General features: G+C 43.5%; 1 protein-coding gene across 11 annotated transcripts in view; it reads left to right on the plus strand.

The window, feature by feature from the left end:
• DTNB (dystrobrevin beta) overlaps positions 1-14774 on the plus strand; it is a 168363-nt gene that overhangs the window by 119569 nt on the left and 34020 nt on the right. For all 11 annotated transcript variants that reach the window (XM_053925400.2, XM_053925396.2, XM_045189235.3 and 8 more), the window contains 3 exons: positions 2016-2103; positions 10105-10190; positions 10444-10557. In XM_053925400.2, coding sequence (XP_053781375.1) covers positions 2016-2103; positions 10105-10190; positions 10444-10557 — 288 coding nt within the window. The remainder of the gene's footprint in view (positions 1-2015; positions 2104-10104; positions 10191-10443; positions 10558-14774) is intronic.

Here is a 14774-nt window from a genome sequence, read left to right on the forward strand (position 1 = left end):
CAGCTCGCTTAAAATCAGGGCAATTGTCCAGGTGGTTAAAAGTTTCCACAGGGAAAGTAGCAACTGAATGTTGGACAGCAACTGCTACCTGATATTTCAGCCCAAGAAGATTTATGGTAGTTTTAGCCAAGGTCCTCACGTCTTTGGCTTGAGGATAAGGCCCCCTGCTCAAGAATCAGTGGCCAGGGACCCTGGGAGAACGTTAAGGTGCGGTGAGTACTACCTCTCTTCCCGACTTAGACTCTAAGGAACTGAGCTTCATACTTCCTCAAAGAAATCAGAAATTTCATGGCTAATTCTGCAAATGAATTCAGTTCAAGAAGAATAGGGATCCTTTCTAATGTTCCTCATAATTTTCATTGACCCTAAAACCTCTCATCAACACAAAGTTCTAGTTTCTGGCTGGAAAGCAGAGACCATCAGAACAACCATGTCGTCTACACTCTGGTGTAAATGACAAGCAGGACTGCCCTCCCTGGGCGTTGGAATGAGCTGGAGAAGGAGCTCTCCTGCACTGAGGAGCACGGTGTCCCTGGCCAAAAAACAGAGGTTAACCTTGTTAAGTCTCACTTCTTAGGCTGCCAGTCCCTCCATGATATTATCTACTTGTATTGTTAAATGTTCATTTCTGTTGTTTATTTAAAGGATAAAGGTAGCTCTCTTGTGTCAGACAAACACCTTTAAAACACAAATACATTTCAGCCCAGACCTGGGGCCTTGGCCCGAAGATGTTAAAGTCAGCTGATGGTAGCCTGTTCTTACTGTATGATCAACTTCTGAGAGGGGAATTATACATGTTGGAGACTGACATTTGCACACCTAAAGTTACAAAGGGTTCAGAAGTGTCATAGGCAGAAGACTTTAAAGCATATTCCCTCCCCCCCCCAAAAAAAAAAATCTATCCTAGAGGAAAGACTAAACTTACAGCATTAGCCACAGAGATAGAAATATAGAAAGGTGAAAAAAATCTAGGAAGAATACAGTTGATTGTATACAGAGAAGGTGGAGCTCTGTTAATCTAACTCTACCCTTCCCAGATTCCCCTCAGTGATTATAACAAGATTTGACGAGTATTGAGCTCATGTCTTTAAATTTTTTCGTAGCATGTGTCAGGTTGCTAAATTCCAAGCAAGGGTTTTTAGAACTCCGAAAGCCTAGGGCCAAAGTAGAAGCAAGCTCTGGTCTGTCATCGTCATCTCTGTTACGTTAAAGCTCCTGCCAGACTTAAACAAAGGGAACTGTATAGTCACAGTCCCTGTTCATCAGGAAGTCCCTGATACGAACACAGGACAGTCGATGTCATGTGCTAAATTAATGGAGTCAGCTGTTTCATCTACAGCTCATTGCATTGCATAGAGCTGACCTGCTTTTCATGCAGGTGCGGCATTACCTGATATCCCACCTCGGTGGGTCTTTACATTTTTAGAGTGCTGGAGCTCTTGTAAAGAGTAACGGACTGAGTGGCTCCAAGATGGGGCTGCCACGTGAAACAAGCATGGTAAAAGAAGAAAAAGAGGCACTGAGAGAAATGTTTGATACCATGTACGCTTCTCCACCTTTACCACACGCTGGGCCTGCCTCAGCCCTCTGTTTTGCTCGGCCAGTGTAAATTGTACTTTTTTCAGCCCTTTTTCATGCTGCTTTGTCAGCTTTCTTTTGGTCTTTTGGGGTTGGAGACTTATGTCTAAAAGTGGTGAGCTTTTTAGAACATTTGATCGGAAACCCCTCTCTCGGACTCTGTAAATGCCCTGTCTTTTCTCAGTCCTCGTATGAAAAAGGAAGTGCCCGTCTGGCAGTGTAAGAGCAATGGGATGTGCTGCTGAAGAGAGGTGACATGCGTGGCCTCATTTCTCTAAGTCCCCTTTGTGTCGGACGGCCATTGGCGTGCGTGAGCCAGGCCTCCACTTCTTCTCTTACCATCCTTTCTACAAGCTTTTCTCCCATGTCATTCTGAAAGAGAAGCAAGAAGAGGGGATGTTTGGGAGACTCCTGTTGAATTTTTATCTCCTTGACAGTGTCCTGGACAGTCCCAGCCGACTGGACGAGGAACACCGGCTCATAGCTCGCTACGCCGCCCGGCTGGCCGCAGAAGCAGGAAACCTGGTGAGTGAGTAGAGGGTTCCAGTAGCACAGCACATATTAGCGTTACTTGAACGCAAGTGATAGGGGAACAGTCAACATGAAACTCAGGAGGATGAGCACTTCAGGGACAGGAGAGGAGTGGGTTTAGGGAAGGGATTTCAGTGGTCTTTAATTTTATGATATTCTGTCTTCAAAAAGTGAATCAAGAACAGAAAATCAAAGAGTCAGTTTATTAATTCTTTGAAAAAAATCAATAAAATTAATAGATCCCTAGAGATCCTGATCAAGAAAAAAAGAAAGAAACCCCAAATTACCAATATCACAAACGAAAACGGGACGTGGCTACAGGTCCTGCAGACGTTATTAAGGATGATAAGGAAATGTTAGGAGCTACTTTTTGCCAATGAATTTAACAACCTAGATGAAATAGACACATTTCTTGAAAGACAGATTAACAATACTGACATAAAAATAAATAGGAAATCTAGCTAGTCTTAAACCTGTTAAATTGTATCGATAACTTCCCAGAAGGAAAACTTCAAGCTCACATGGCTTAGCTGTTAGATATTATCATATTCATAAAAGAGACATTATAACAATCTGACATAAACTCTAACAGGAAATAGAGGAAGAAGGAACAATTCCAAGTCATTTCATCAGACCCCTATAATCTGATATCAAAATAATACAAGACAATTACAAGAAAAGGAAATCGATGGCCAAATTCTCTTATGATCATGGGTAAAAATTTCTTAACAAAATATTAGCAAATTGAGCCCTGGCTGTTGTGGCTCAGTGGATTGAGTGCTGGCCTGTGAAACAAGGGGTTGCCAGTTCGATTCCCAGTCAGGGCACGTGCCTGGGTTGCAGGCCAGGTCCCCAGTAGGGAGTGTGCGAGAAGCAACCACATATTGATGTTTCTCTCCCTTTATTTCTTCCTCCTTTCCTTTCTCTCTAAAAATAAATAAAGTCTTTTAAAAGAAAACTTCTTTTAAAAAAAATTAGCAAATTGAATCCAGCAGTATGCAAACAGGGTAATACTCCACAATCAAGTGAGATTTATTTTAGGAATGCAAATTGATTTAATACACAAAAATCAGCCAGTGTAATTCCCCATACTAGCAGTTTAAGGAAGACAAATATGAGGCCATTTCAATAGATGCAGAAAAAGCCTGTGACAAAATATAATCATTATTTATGGTACAACGTCTCAGTACCCCAGGAGTAGAAGAAACTTCCTCAGATGATAACAATTGCCTACAAAAAACATACAGCTAATACTACACTTAAAGGTTAATTTTCAGACTATTTTCTCTACCTAATATTCTCACAACAAGACAAAGATGTCCCCTTCTACCACTCCTATTCAAAATTGTTCTGAAGGCCCTAGCCAATGCAACATCACAAGAAGGGCATAAATATTAGCAAGGAAGAAGTAAAACTGTTATTATTTGCAGATGACATGATACTGCATAGAAAATTTCTAAGGAATCTGCAAAAACAATACTAGAACAGATTCGTGACTTTGTCACAATGTTGCAAGATACAAAGTCAATATAAAAATTTATTTTATTTACTAGCAGTAAACAAGACAGTCAAATTTAGGAAATATGTCATTGACTATAACATTAAAAATCATCAAATACAAGCACAGAGCTTAAAGGCGGAGTGATCTGAAGCCAGAACAACAGGCCGTGCGAGCGGTGACCAGGTAAAGAAACTGTGATGAGTGGCCACTGGGGTGTTTTGACACACGTCGAGGCCCAGAGTGGGGGATTTCAATAAGAGAACAATCCCGGAGTGAGCCGGGCTGGACAGGAGGCCAGATCGCTCTGGACTGCAAACACGGTATATTAACTGTAGAAATGTGTACCAGTTCATGTTTACTTTTTCATAGCAAGGTGGAGTTATGAAAGCTGCCAATAGAGAATCTTGCTTTGTTTCTCCCCCCCAAAAAGTAATGTATTCCTTTGCGTTTGTTTAGAATTCAAAAAAATATATTTTTTAAATCTCATATTAAGTCCTACATCACACTCTAACATTACAACTCTAAAGGTTAGTGAAATAGAACAGAATAGAGGGGAAAAGTCTGGGGGAAAAGCAAAGTGCCATTAGTTAAACCTCACACATATACTCAATCAGTCACAACTATTCACGTTATTTTAGCAATTAAAATTTATAAACAAAATTAATTAAATTCATTGAGATGGACAGCATCATGGTCGAGTTTTTTAAATTAGGTATATTTAATGGCATTATAGAGTCTTGTTGACTTTGCATAGTACTTTCAAAATGCCATAAATTAAAGCTCCAAAGCCATTTGACCCTGAATAGGAGATTGCAGTTCTCCTTCACTACAAACAAGATAAGTCTGTTTACACCTGATAGCTTCTGATACCAATTCTCTTATTTGAGTGAAAATGATCGTTGTTAGATGGGCTTGAGACTAAATACTGATATGGTGCCTTTCATCTTCAGTTTATTTTCTAAAGTGTAGTTGTCTTATAAATATTAGACCTCTCAGGTTGGGTTCTCCTTGACTAGATTTCTGTTACCCAGAAGACTTCTAATCTGCTAATCTCTCACTGGTACAAGTGCTCTGCCTAAAGTGGGTGTAGTGCTTAGAAGAATTTATAGCCTGCCAGATAGACTGTGCCTTGATCTTTTTACAAAACATTCCTCCACAAAGAAAGACCATTAAATCACCCCAGCAGTCGGCACTGCACCCCGTCGCGGGCTTCGGCGTCCCCCTCCCCAGGTGGCACACAGTGGCCACTGACACCGTGGCAGGCTCACCCTCGAATGCAGAGATTCTAGGTGCCCGGAGGAGCCAGGGGAACTAATGTGTTTTTCTGAAGAAGTAAACAAAACAAAACTACAGTGTGTGGAAAATCATAACAACAGTAAATTCTTAAAGTTTTATCAAAAACATCACCAGCATTAGATATACTCAGATGTTTGGGGTTTGTTTCTAAAGTAATTTTTTGTGTGTGAAAAATTAAAAATTTGCAATGGAAATCTTGGAAGAAAGGTGGAAAGGAAGGGGAAACTTTTGCATTTGCATCCCACGAAGCTGCACAGTTTTGAGATGCTTTTACCCAGGTAGCACGGTCTTAGCCACCACAGCATCTTCTTGGGTCGGTGCGCACCATTCCAGAATTCTTCTGTGGTTTCTTAGAATCACGGATCAGCAGTGTCCATGTGGCGATTTGCACACACTCAGTGACTCAGAATCCCCTGTAAAAATAGTAAGTGACAAACCTGATATTCTAATTGTGTGAAGCAATTAAAAAATAGGCCCTTGGCTTTGCCTCAGACCTACTGAATGAGAGTCTCTTGGTTTTTGATGCCTTGATTTTTATGTACAAAAGGAGTAGAAGATTCCCAGTCTTCTTCTGTATAAGCTAGCTCTGGGACCACCACCCTAAAAGACATTATTGGGTTTTTGAGAGATGAGAGAGAGATTAGTAATCCACAGCCCTCGTTAGTCTCAGTGGGCTTGGGGTGATGGCAGGACTTCCCCTGCGATACAAAGGGAAGTCTGGTTGGTATCAGGCACATACCTCCCTTTGGAATTCATCGTCACCAAGTTCATACAGGTGGGCAGCCTCCAGTGTACAGGGTCTGGCAGAAGTAAGGTCTGTGTGAGTGTGGTTGGTAGGGTAGTAATGTGGGTGTAATCATTTATAGTTTTAATTTGAGCATTTCACCTAAAATGTCATATGGTGTGCTTGCGTGTGATACTTGTCATGTTACAGAATTATATGCTTATGATTTTGTAGTAAAAGATTTTGTAATGAAAAGGGCATTATTTATGCCGGGCCCTGTATTTTTAGGAGGCCACAGAAATGCATATTACCAGACGGCAGTTCGCTGACGGTTGGCGTCCCTTGGTTGTATAACTTGTGCCCAGTTTCACTCGAGGGGGTCTCGTCTCTCATCCTGTACTTTCCAGGTGTATCTCCATCTCATTAAAGATGGTGGAGCTCTGCGAGATTGCCTGAACCTAAGAGAGTGCCGATGTAACAGAGGAAGTGATCCTTTTCACATCTCTTTTTGTAAATATCCCCACTCTACAGACAAGAAAAAAAAGGCCCAGTAAAACAAAATAACTCAAGCTCTCCATGATGATAAGTAGCAAAGGCTGGGATTCCTACCTAGCCCACCCACTTGCATTCTTACCCCACTACAGCAGATTCTCCACTCGGCAGCCAGAGCAGTGTTGTTCGGAATAAACTTTTATTGCAGGCCAGTTGTAGATCTACAGAGGAACTGTGAGGCTAGGTCAGAGAATTTCCATACCCAGTTTCCTGATACTAGCATCTTACATTAGTATGGCATGTTGCTTGCACATAATGAGCCAACATTGATACATTATTATTAACCAAGCTCCATATTTTGTTCAGACTTTGTTAGTTTTTTACCTAATGTCCTTTTTCTTTCCCAGGATGCCACATTGTACTTAGTTGTCACGTCTCCTTCGGTCCCTCTTGGTGGTGACAGTTTCTCTGACTTTCCTTGTTTTTGATGGCCTTGCTGGTTTTCAGGAGTATTCGTCACATACCGTAGAATGTTCCTTACATGGGATTAGTATGATATTTTTCTCATGATTAGACTGAGACTGTGGGTTTTGAGGAAGAAGAGGCAAGCGCCACTTTCTCTCATGTCAAGGGTACATAGGATCAGCATCATTTATCACTGTCGCTGTTGACCGTGGTCACCTGGCTGAGGAAGTGTTTTGTCAGGTTTTTCCAACATAAGATTCCTCCCCTGCCTTCCCACCGGCCTCTTTGAAAGGAAGTCGTTATGGGCAGGCCACACAGGAATGGGGAGTTAGGCTCCACTTTCTTGAGGCTAGAATGTGTTCCTGCATTATTTGGAATTGCTGTATTTCCCGTTCAGGGTCCTGTAGTGGCTTCACTCCACATTCAGAATGAAACGGAGCCTCCTGTCCTTGGCCCACTGTGATCTGGACACCAGCTTCATCTCCCAGTTCATTACTGGCCACTCCCACCCCAGCTCACTCACTGACCTGAGAACAGCAAACGCAGCAGCTGTAGGCCTGTGGCCTTTGCTCATTCCTCTGACCTTCCACTGGTTTGCTTCCTAATGTCAGTGAGTCTCTGAGAGCATTTCACCACCACCTCATTTAGAAAGAGTCCCTGTCTCAGCTCACTCTGTCTCATTACCCTGTGTTTCTTCATTGCGTTTATCACAATGACCATATATCTTTCTGTCCCGGTGTAACGTATGCTCCGTGAGGGTGGGGGCTGTATCTTACCCACTAATGCATCACTAGTTTCCAAAGCAGTGTCTAGCACACAGTGCTTGGGAAATATTTGTTGAATAAATGAATGCATGAACTATTTAATTTTTGAAGGAAATTATCTTTTGGTCTCTTCTTGCCAAAGTAGTCTGTGTCTTTATGACCTAATAATTCCCCTTCTGTTTTTTTCTCTTTAGTATCCTCTACATTTTAGAAATAAGGATACCTGGCTTTTTTTTTTAAGGAGCACTATGGTGTTTAAGATAGTAAATAAATAAAATTCTCAGTTTCTCTGTTATTTAATGTGTAGCTGACAGTGTTTAAAATCTGACCTGGTGAAATAAGCCCTGGTGAAAAGTGGACATTTGCCAGTGGGGCTCTCCCCGTTCTGTCCCCAGGCACGATACCCCAGTGGGAGAGCTGCCTCAGGGTCCCACTCTTCCTCCACCTTCCCCCGCCCATGTCTTTGTATGTAAGTGATGAAGCTCCTTGGTGCCAAAGGCTCCTGCCTGGTCAGGAGCCGCTGTCGATAATAACCCCTGATCGCTGTATTAACCTCCCCTCTGAAAGATGCCTTTGAGTACCTTCAGACACTCAAAACTGAAAAGGTTCTTTAGAAATTTCCAGTGGATTACTGTGGGGTTTTTGTCTGTTTGTTTTCTATCTAGGAAGCCGATTCCTTTCAGAGATCATTTCCTCCTAATTTTCCCTGGTCCCACTCTAATAAGAAGCCATTAGTTTGAACTCCAGTTTTCAGAAATTGTAAATCTATTATTCATAGCAGGTTCAGTCTCAGGCAAGCCATTTTTCTGAGGTTCAATTCAGAGTCTCACAAGATTCTTAGTATAATATAGAAAATTCGCTGAATTGGCTGCTGGTCCACTCGTCTCTGGAGGAGAACAAAGAAAAGAAAGAAAAATACTTGGTAAAAAGCCTCCCACCCAGATTTGCTCTGGGCTTTGCCCCTGTTTGTTTAGGAAACGCACCTTCAGGCTCTAGATAGGGGTCAAGGTTCCTGCTTCACTGCAGGTCAGGTCTGGGGCAGCACTGAGAGTGTGCAGAGTGAGGCGCAGCCATCGAAGGGCCTTCACTGAGAGCTTTCGCTCTGGTTAACAGCAGAGGGAAGCCTCACCTGTTCACCTGTTTTCCTAGTTCGTGTTGATTGGCTTCCGTATTCTTAAAGGGGGTAACAAGTGTTGTAAACATCAGTGGACTTACAAAACAAAACCACAGTGATTTCTTCAAAGATAATATATAAGTGACCGATAAGCACACGGAAGCGTGCCCAACACATTAGTCATGAGGAAGATGTAAACCGATTCCACAACGAGATAGCGCTTCATCCCTACCAGGATGGCGATGATCAAAACGAAGGACAATAACAAGTGTTGAGGAGGACATGTTAAAAATGGAATCCTCATGTGTCAAGAGTAGGACTGTAAAATAGCTCAGCCACTTTGGAAAACAGTTCGGCAGGTCCTCAGATGGCAGTTACCATGTGACCCAGCAATTCCCCTCCTAGATGTCTACCCAAGAGAGATGAAAATACATCTCCATGCAAAAACTTGTCCACAGATGTTCATAGAAGCATTATCCAAAATAGCCCAAAAATGGGAACAATTCAAATACCCACCCACTGTTGAATAAACAAAATGTGGTGTGTCCATATCATGGAATGTTGAGCAGCTGTACAAAAAGAATGGAATACTGATACATGTGACAACATGGACGAACCTCGAAAACATTTTGCTCCGTGAAAGAAGCCAGATATAAAAGCTCATGTATTGCATAATTCCATTTGTATGAACTGTTCAGAATAGGCAGGTCCAGAAAGACAGGAACTAGATTAGTAGCTGTTGGGTGGGGAAGGGGCTGTGGGGAGTGACTGCTAATCAGCTGGGGTTTCTTCGTGGGGGTGATGAAAACGTTCTGGAATTAGTGACGGTGATTTCACAACATCACAACTCTTCTGGAAAGCACTGTATTCTGTCAAAGGGTGGGTGGGGTTCATGGCCTGTACATTACATCTCATTTTTTAAAACAAACCCACAGTTAGATACGTCACACCCCCCACTAGAGTGATTAACACTAAAAAGACAGTGACAAGTGTTAACAGGACGTGGAGCATCGCTCCCTGATTCATTGTTGGTGTGACTATAAAAGGGTATAGCCGCTTGGGAAAACAATCGGACAATTCCTCCAAACATCAAATACCTTATAACTCAGGAATTCCACTTTTAGGTGCTTGCCCAAGAGAAATGAAAACAGACACGAACACATAGCTGCTTCACTGAATAGCAGAAAGCGGCAACAATGGAATGCTACTCAGCAATAAAAAGAGGGAGCTCCTGACTCATGAAGCAACGTAGATAAACACCAAAAACATCATGCTAAGTAGAAGCTAGAAGCCAACGACTGCATGTTATATGATTCCACTGACAAGCAGCTCCTAGAAAAGGCAAAGCTAGACAGCAGACCAGTGGGTGCCTGCACTGGGGGATGGGAGTGAGTGGCAGTTGACCCAGACTGGCACGAGGGGCATTTTTCTGTGGTGGTGGAGATGTTCTAAAGCTGGACTTCGGGTGACTGGCTCCACCACTGTTTAAACTCACTAAGACTCATTGAACTGTACACTTAAGATGGGTGGGTTCTATGGTAGGTCATTCTTACCTCGAAAATTACCCAACAGTCTGTCTAGGACTCTGGATATATTTGAATCAGGGGGAAAAAGCCACCTTTCTGTCTCCTCACTGCAGACCCGCCCTGCCACGGACCTGAGCTTTAACTTTGATGCCAACAAACAACAAAGACAGCTCATTGCAGAACTGGAAAACAAAAACAGGTAAGAACACACAGGCTGAGCCGCTTTCTGAAGTCCCAGATTATCACGTGAGGATCTCGTTTTCCTGGCAGACTAGATGGCTTTTGACAACAAAGGAAGAACCTTGGCCCCCACCCCCTGCCCCCCAGTGAATATAGGCCAGCCCAAGTCCAGTAAATTCAGAGTAAGACTGGTAGAGATTGCAGTGCAAGAGTGGAAACTTCTGACGGAAGAGGGAGCTGTGAGGCCCTCTTCCTTTCTTCTCTGTCTCCAGGGAGATCCTGCAGGAGATCCAGCGGCTCCGCCTGGAGCACGAGCAGGCTTCCCAGCCCACCCCGGAGAAGGCCCAGCAGAACCCCACGCTGCTGGCCGAGCTGCGGCTGTTGAGGTAAGAGGCGGGCTATTGCATCAAATGATAATCTGCTCCGGTAGGAATTTATATCCCAGGAAATCAAATCAGTGGGATAGAATCTGTTTTATCAGTGTAACTAGTCAGGTCAGAACAAACACTGAAGGTTCCACTCCTTCCATTATGGCTTCAGGCACTTGGGTTCCTTTGTTAGTCCCTCTGAGAACTTCTGCCTGCATTACAGAACTAGGCGAACACCCATCTCCAGCTCCATGCCAAGGAGAACAGGGCTTATACTTCTGTGGTTGCTTCAGGAAGACTGTGGTGCTGCATTCCATCTTCCTGTCTTGCTCATCACTCTGCCTGCAGGAACTCTCAGCAGGAGTAATGCTCTCCCGGACCTAAGGATCTGTTCTCCTGGCTCTTCCTAGTCTGAGCAGGACTGTGTTGGAGGAAGAGTGCTTCCCACACACATCTTACTGAGACCCGAAACCAAGTGCGAACCCCTCACACCATGGTTGGGGGACCTTCCCACTCCCACATAAATATGAACTGTCCCGAAGATCGAGAGGCTCAGGGTGCAGGACCAGGAGAGTAGAGAGCAACTCCGGTTCCATTCAGATGCTGTTGTGGAGGGAATGAGGTCTTCCAGAAGAGCAGAGCATGAGTGCGGTCTGATCAAAGTTATTAGGCTCTGATTTGCTGTCAGTCTTAGAAAGATGTGTGTGTCTTCTGCAAGTGGAGACAGTCTGGAAACTGAGTGAGTGACGCGAGCCTCACTCACCAGACCTCTAGACTTCCGGCTGGTGGTTTTTTTCTGTTCAGGCTGTGACATGTAACATTCCATGGTGGGTTTTAATATGCTGTCGTCTGGGATTCTAGCTGTGTGTCCTTTCTGAGTTCTTCTTTTGACTTAGGTCATGTAGCTTCTCAACCACGACTTCTTTTCCTAGAAAAGAGAGAAGATAGTTTTTCTATAACTCATCCTGTTTAGATTTATAGCATTCATAAGTAAGTCATAAAGAATCTTAAGGGTGCAGATGAAAATCATCAGAGGTGGTGAGATCCTCCTTTTCCTAAAAATTCATTGTAGTTTCTAAATTTAGTTGGGCGAGATGTCGGTTGCTCTGTAGTCCATGGCCACACGGCCATCGAGAAGGATGCTGGGTCAGTTGGTGATGCGTACAGGCAGAGCACCTGGGCTCTCTACCGCACACTGATACCGAAAGAAGGAAAGTACCAACCGACAGATTAGATGTGGAGACGAAACTTCAAAACTTGTAGAAGAAACTGTAGGGGGATTTCTTTAGGATTTGGGAATAGAAAATAATTTCTCAGAATTACTAAGCATGAAAGAAGTTCATCAGTTCATCCATGTTAATAACTTCTGTTTATTAAAAGACACATAAAGGGCAAGGTTCATGTATAGGTACCTGGCATCCGTCTGTTGCTGATCGATATGTAGGAACTGCCAGGAGCTGCGCATGCCCGGCCGTATCACAGAACAAGCCAGAGAATTTCATCGTTAGGGTTAGTGGTGATGATTCCTGACCACCAGAGTTGTGTTTTCCTCCGTTATTACTATTCTACTGGCATATTTGGCACAATAATTTATGTGACAAAGGTGTGAAATACGGAGCGTGGTGATAAGGTGGGCCCACACCCTACTGGAGAACTCATATGTGACAAAACCACGTCATGTGTGTACGTGCCCCCTTATCCCACATCCTCACTTTCGCCTTCCCCCACAGAGCTAACCTCTGCAGAATTTGGTTTATTATCCCTTTGCTTTTGTAAACAGTGGTATCAAATATATGTGTATTCCTACATAATAAGGTATTTAGTTTTGCTTTTGTTTTCTAGACGTTATAGAAATGTTATTATATGCAGCCTTCTGGGATATTTCCCCTCCGTATTACTCTTTAGGACCCTTCCATGTTGCTGCACGTGGCTGTAGTTCATTCATTTTCACTGTGTGGTACAATTATTTGGTCGTGTCAGCACAGAGGGAGGGTACTGTGTCTAGTCCTGGGGGTTCAGGGAAGAATGAGCCAGCTCCCCTGATTGAGTTTATACCTGTGCTGGAAATACGGGGCATATAATGATTCTATCCTCAAACTTTATAATCTAGTTTTGGAAACAAAACATAAAATAAGTTGCTAGTCAGCTAAGTAACAATATACAATGTTAATAAATAGTATGGATATTACAAGAAATCTGACTAGAGTGTTATAAGAACCTAAACCTGCACAGGCTAGAAGCAGTTAGGCCCATGGAGCGGGGGAAGTTGAGCGAGACCATGAGAGGTAGGTATGTCTTGCATGGAGTGTGAGACAAACCATTTCCGATTAGAAGTGATGTTGGGGTTCAGCATGATCCCCCAAATAAATATAACACATCTCAGAGAGGGGAAAGGCTCTCAGAGCTAAGAATTTATTTTCAATCATCCATGGAATTAATCTTTAAGTGCCAGCGATAGGAGATAAAATTAGTTAGATAATTGATACCAGATTCTGGAGAACCTTAAGCAATAAGTCATTGGAACTCCTTGAGGAGTTTCAAATAATGATTTCCTTGAGTTAACTAGAGGTTAACTGAGTACACACGGGATGTGTGATAGTTTATTAAGGCTCATCCCTTAACCTCGAGGGTTCTGCAACAGTGGGAATGACAGCGCAGCAATGCAGGGTGAAGTAAGGTGCCACAGAGAAGCACCGATTGTTGTAGTGATGAGCTAAGCAGGACCTGATACCTGCCGAAGTAGTCAGGAGCAGCTTCCTGGAAAAAGTGGTTTGGGATAGACTTGAGGAAGTGAATAATATTTGGAAGGGTGGGTAGCTGTGAGCTGTAACTTGATGGGGTCTGTTTAGGGAAAAGTGCACCATCTGGAGGTCCAGACCTGGAAGGAATAGGAGGTGAGGCACTGTGGACAGGATTGTGGGTGGGGTCTGGAGCCGAGCTCTCCCACAGAAATACACTGGGAAGCACGTGCCCAGCTAAAACTTTTCTAACACCCACAGCGAAAAACTGAAAGCAAATAGGTATCATTAATTGTAATGCTGTCTTTTACTTGACCTTATATATCCAAAATACTGTCATTTTCACATTTGATCATCATGAAAACTTACTAATGACATAATTACTTTGTTTTGTCCACACTAAAGTGTGTGAAATCCAGTGTGTGTGCTCCTTTCAATGCATCTCAGTTAGGACTAGCCACGTGTCAAGGGCTGGGGAGGCACATGTGGCTCGTGGTTACCCTGTGGGGCAGCGGAGGCCTAGACTGTGCAGAGCAAGAGGCAGTGATGCAGACATTCTATCGAGGTCATTACAGAGGATGATGGAATGAACGCGCTTTCCTCTGAGCAGCACCGCAGACCTCACAAAACACTTGCATCGTCGTTACCTTTTTTTCTGGTATTCCTCAGAGCATTGCTGATGTTGTACATTATCGGCCCCCTTTCACAGAATAGGAAATTGAGGCTCAGACAGGTTAAGAGACTTGTCCAAAACTGCACATTTAGAAAAGGATGGGCCTCGAGCCTCCCACCGCTTTCTGCTCACTGTAGTCCATGACATCGGGATCAGGCAAGCTCAGAGCCATCGGGTGTGTGCGGTGAGCAGCACTTGGAGAAGGTGAAAGGAGGGAGACTAGAAAGATGGGTGCCTAAATTTCCAGGGAGGGATTATCTATAATAATAATGTCATTGCCTATAGGACAGAAACAGGAAAGTGTCGCAGAGGACTGACTTTTTCAGCAGTGACTCCTGGAAGGAAATGGGGCAGAGATGGGGGAGCTGGGAAGGAGAACTTCGGGGGAGGGAGGCTTGGTGGCGGGCACACTTGGGTGGCCAGCACTGACACAGAACCTGTCCTCAGGGAAGAGCAAGTCACCCTGGTGCCTGTCGCACGTCTAGAACCGGTGTCAGGTGCTGGAAGCATGGACCGCTGGACCCTGGTTTTCCCGAGCGGTTTTCATGCCTTTTCTCCACCATTAATTTAAGTTTGGACTGGTTCTATGCATTTTTCTAAATGAGGTGTTTGACTTCCTGACAAACAATTTTTTCAAACACTTTAATACTACTATTAATAATAAGTTTTCTCTGTTTGGCCATGTATACCTTTCAGAGCATTTTTATGCTATTCTCATAGTAATAATAGTAGGCAAAATAGGTATCTAACCCCTTTGTACATAAGGTATCAGAGGTTAAATGGCCTGCTCAGCATCTCATACACTGGTAAGTAGCAGAATTGGG

Source organism: Desmodus rotundus, chromosome 5, assembly GCF_022682495.2.
Source record: "Desmodus rotundus isolate HL8 chromosome 5, HLdesRot8A.1, whole genome shotgun sequence".
Taxonomy (NCBI): Eukaryota; Metazoa; Chordata; class Mammalia; order Chiroptera; family Phyllostomidae; genus Desmodus; species Desmodus rotundus.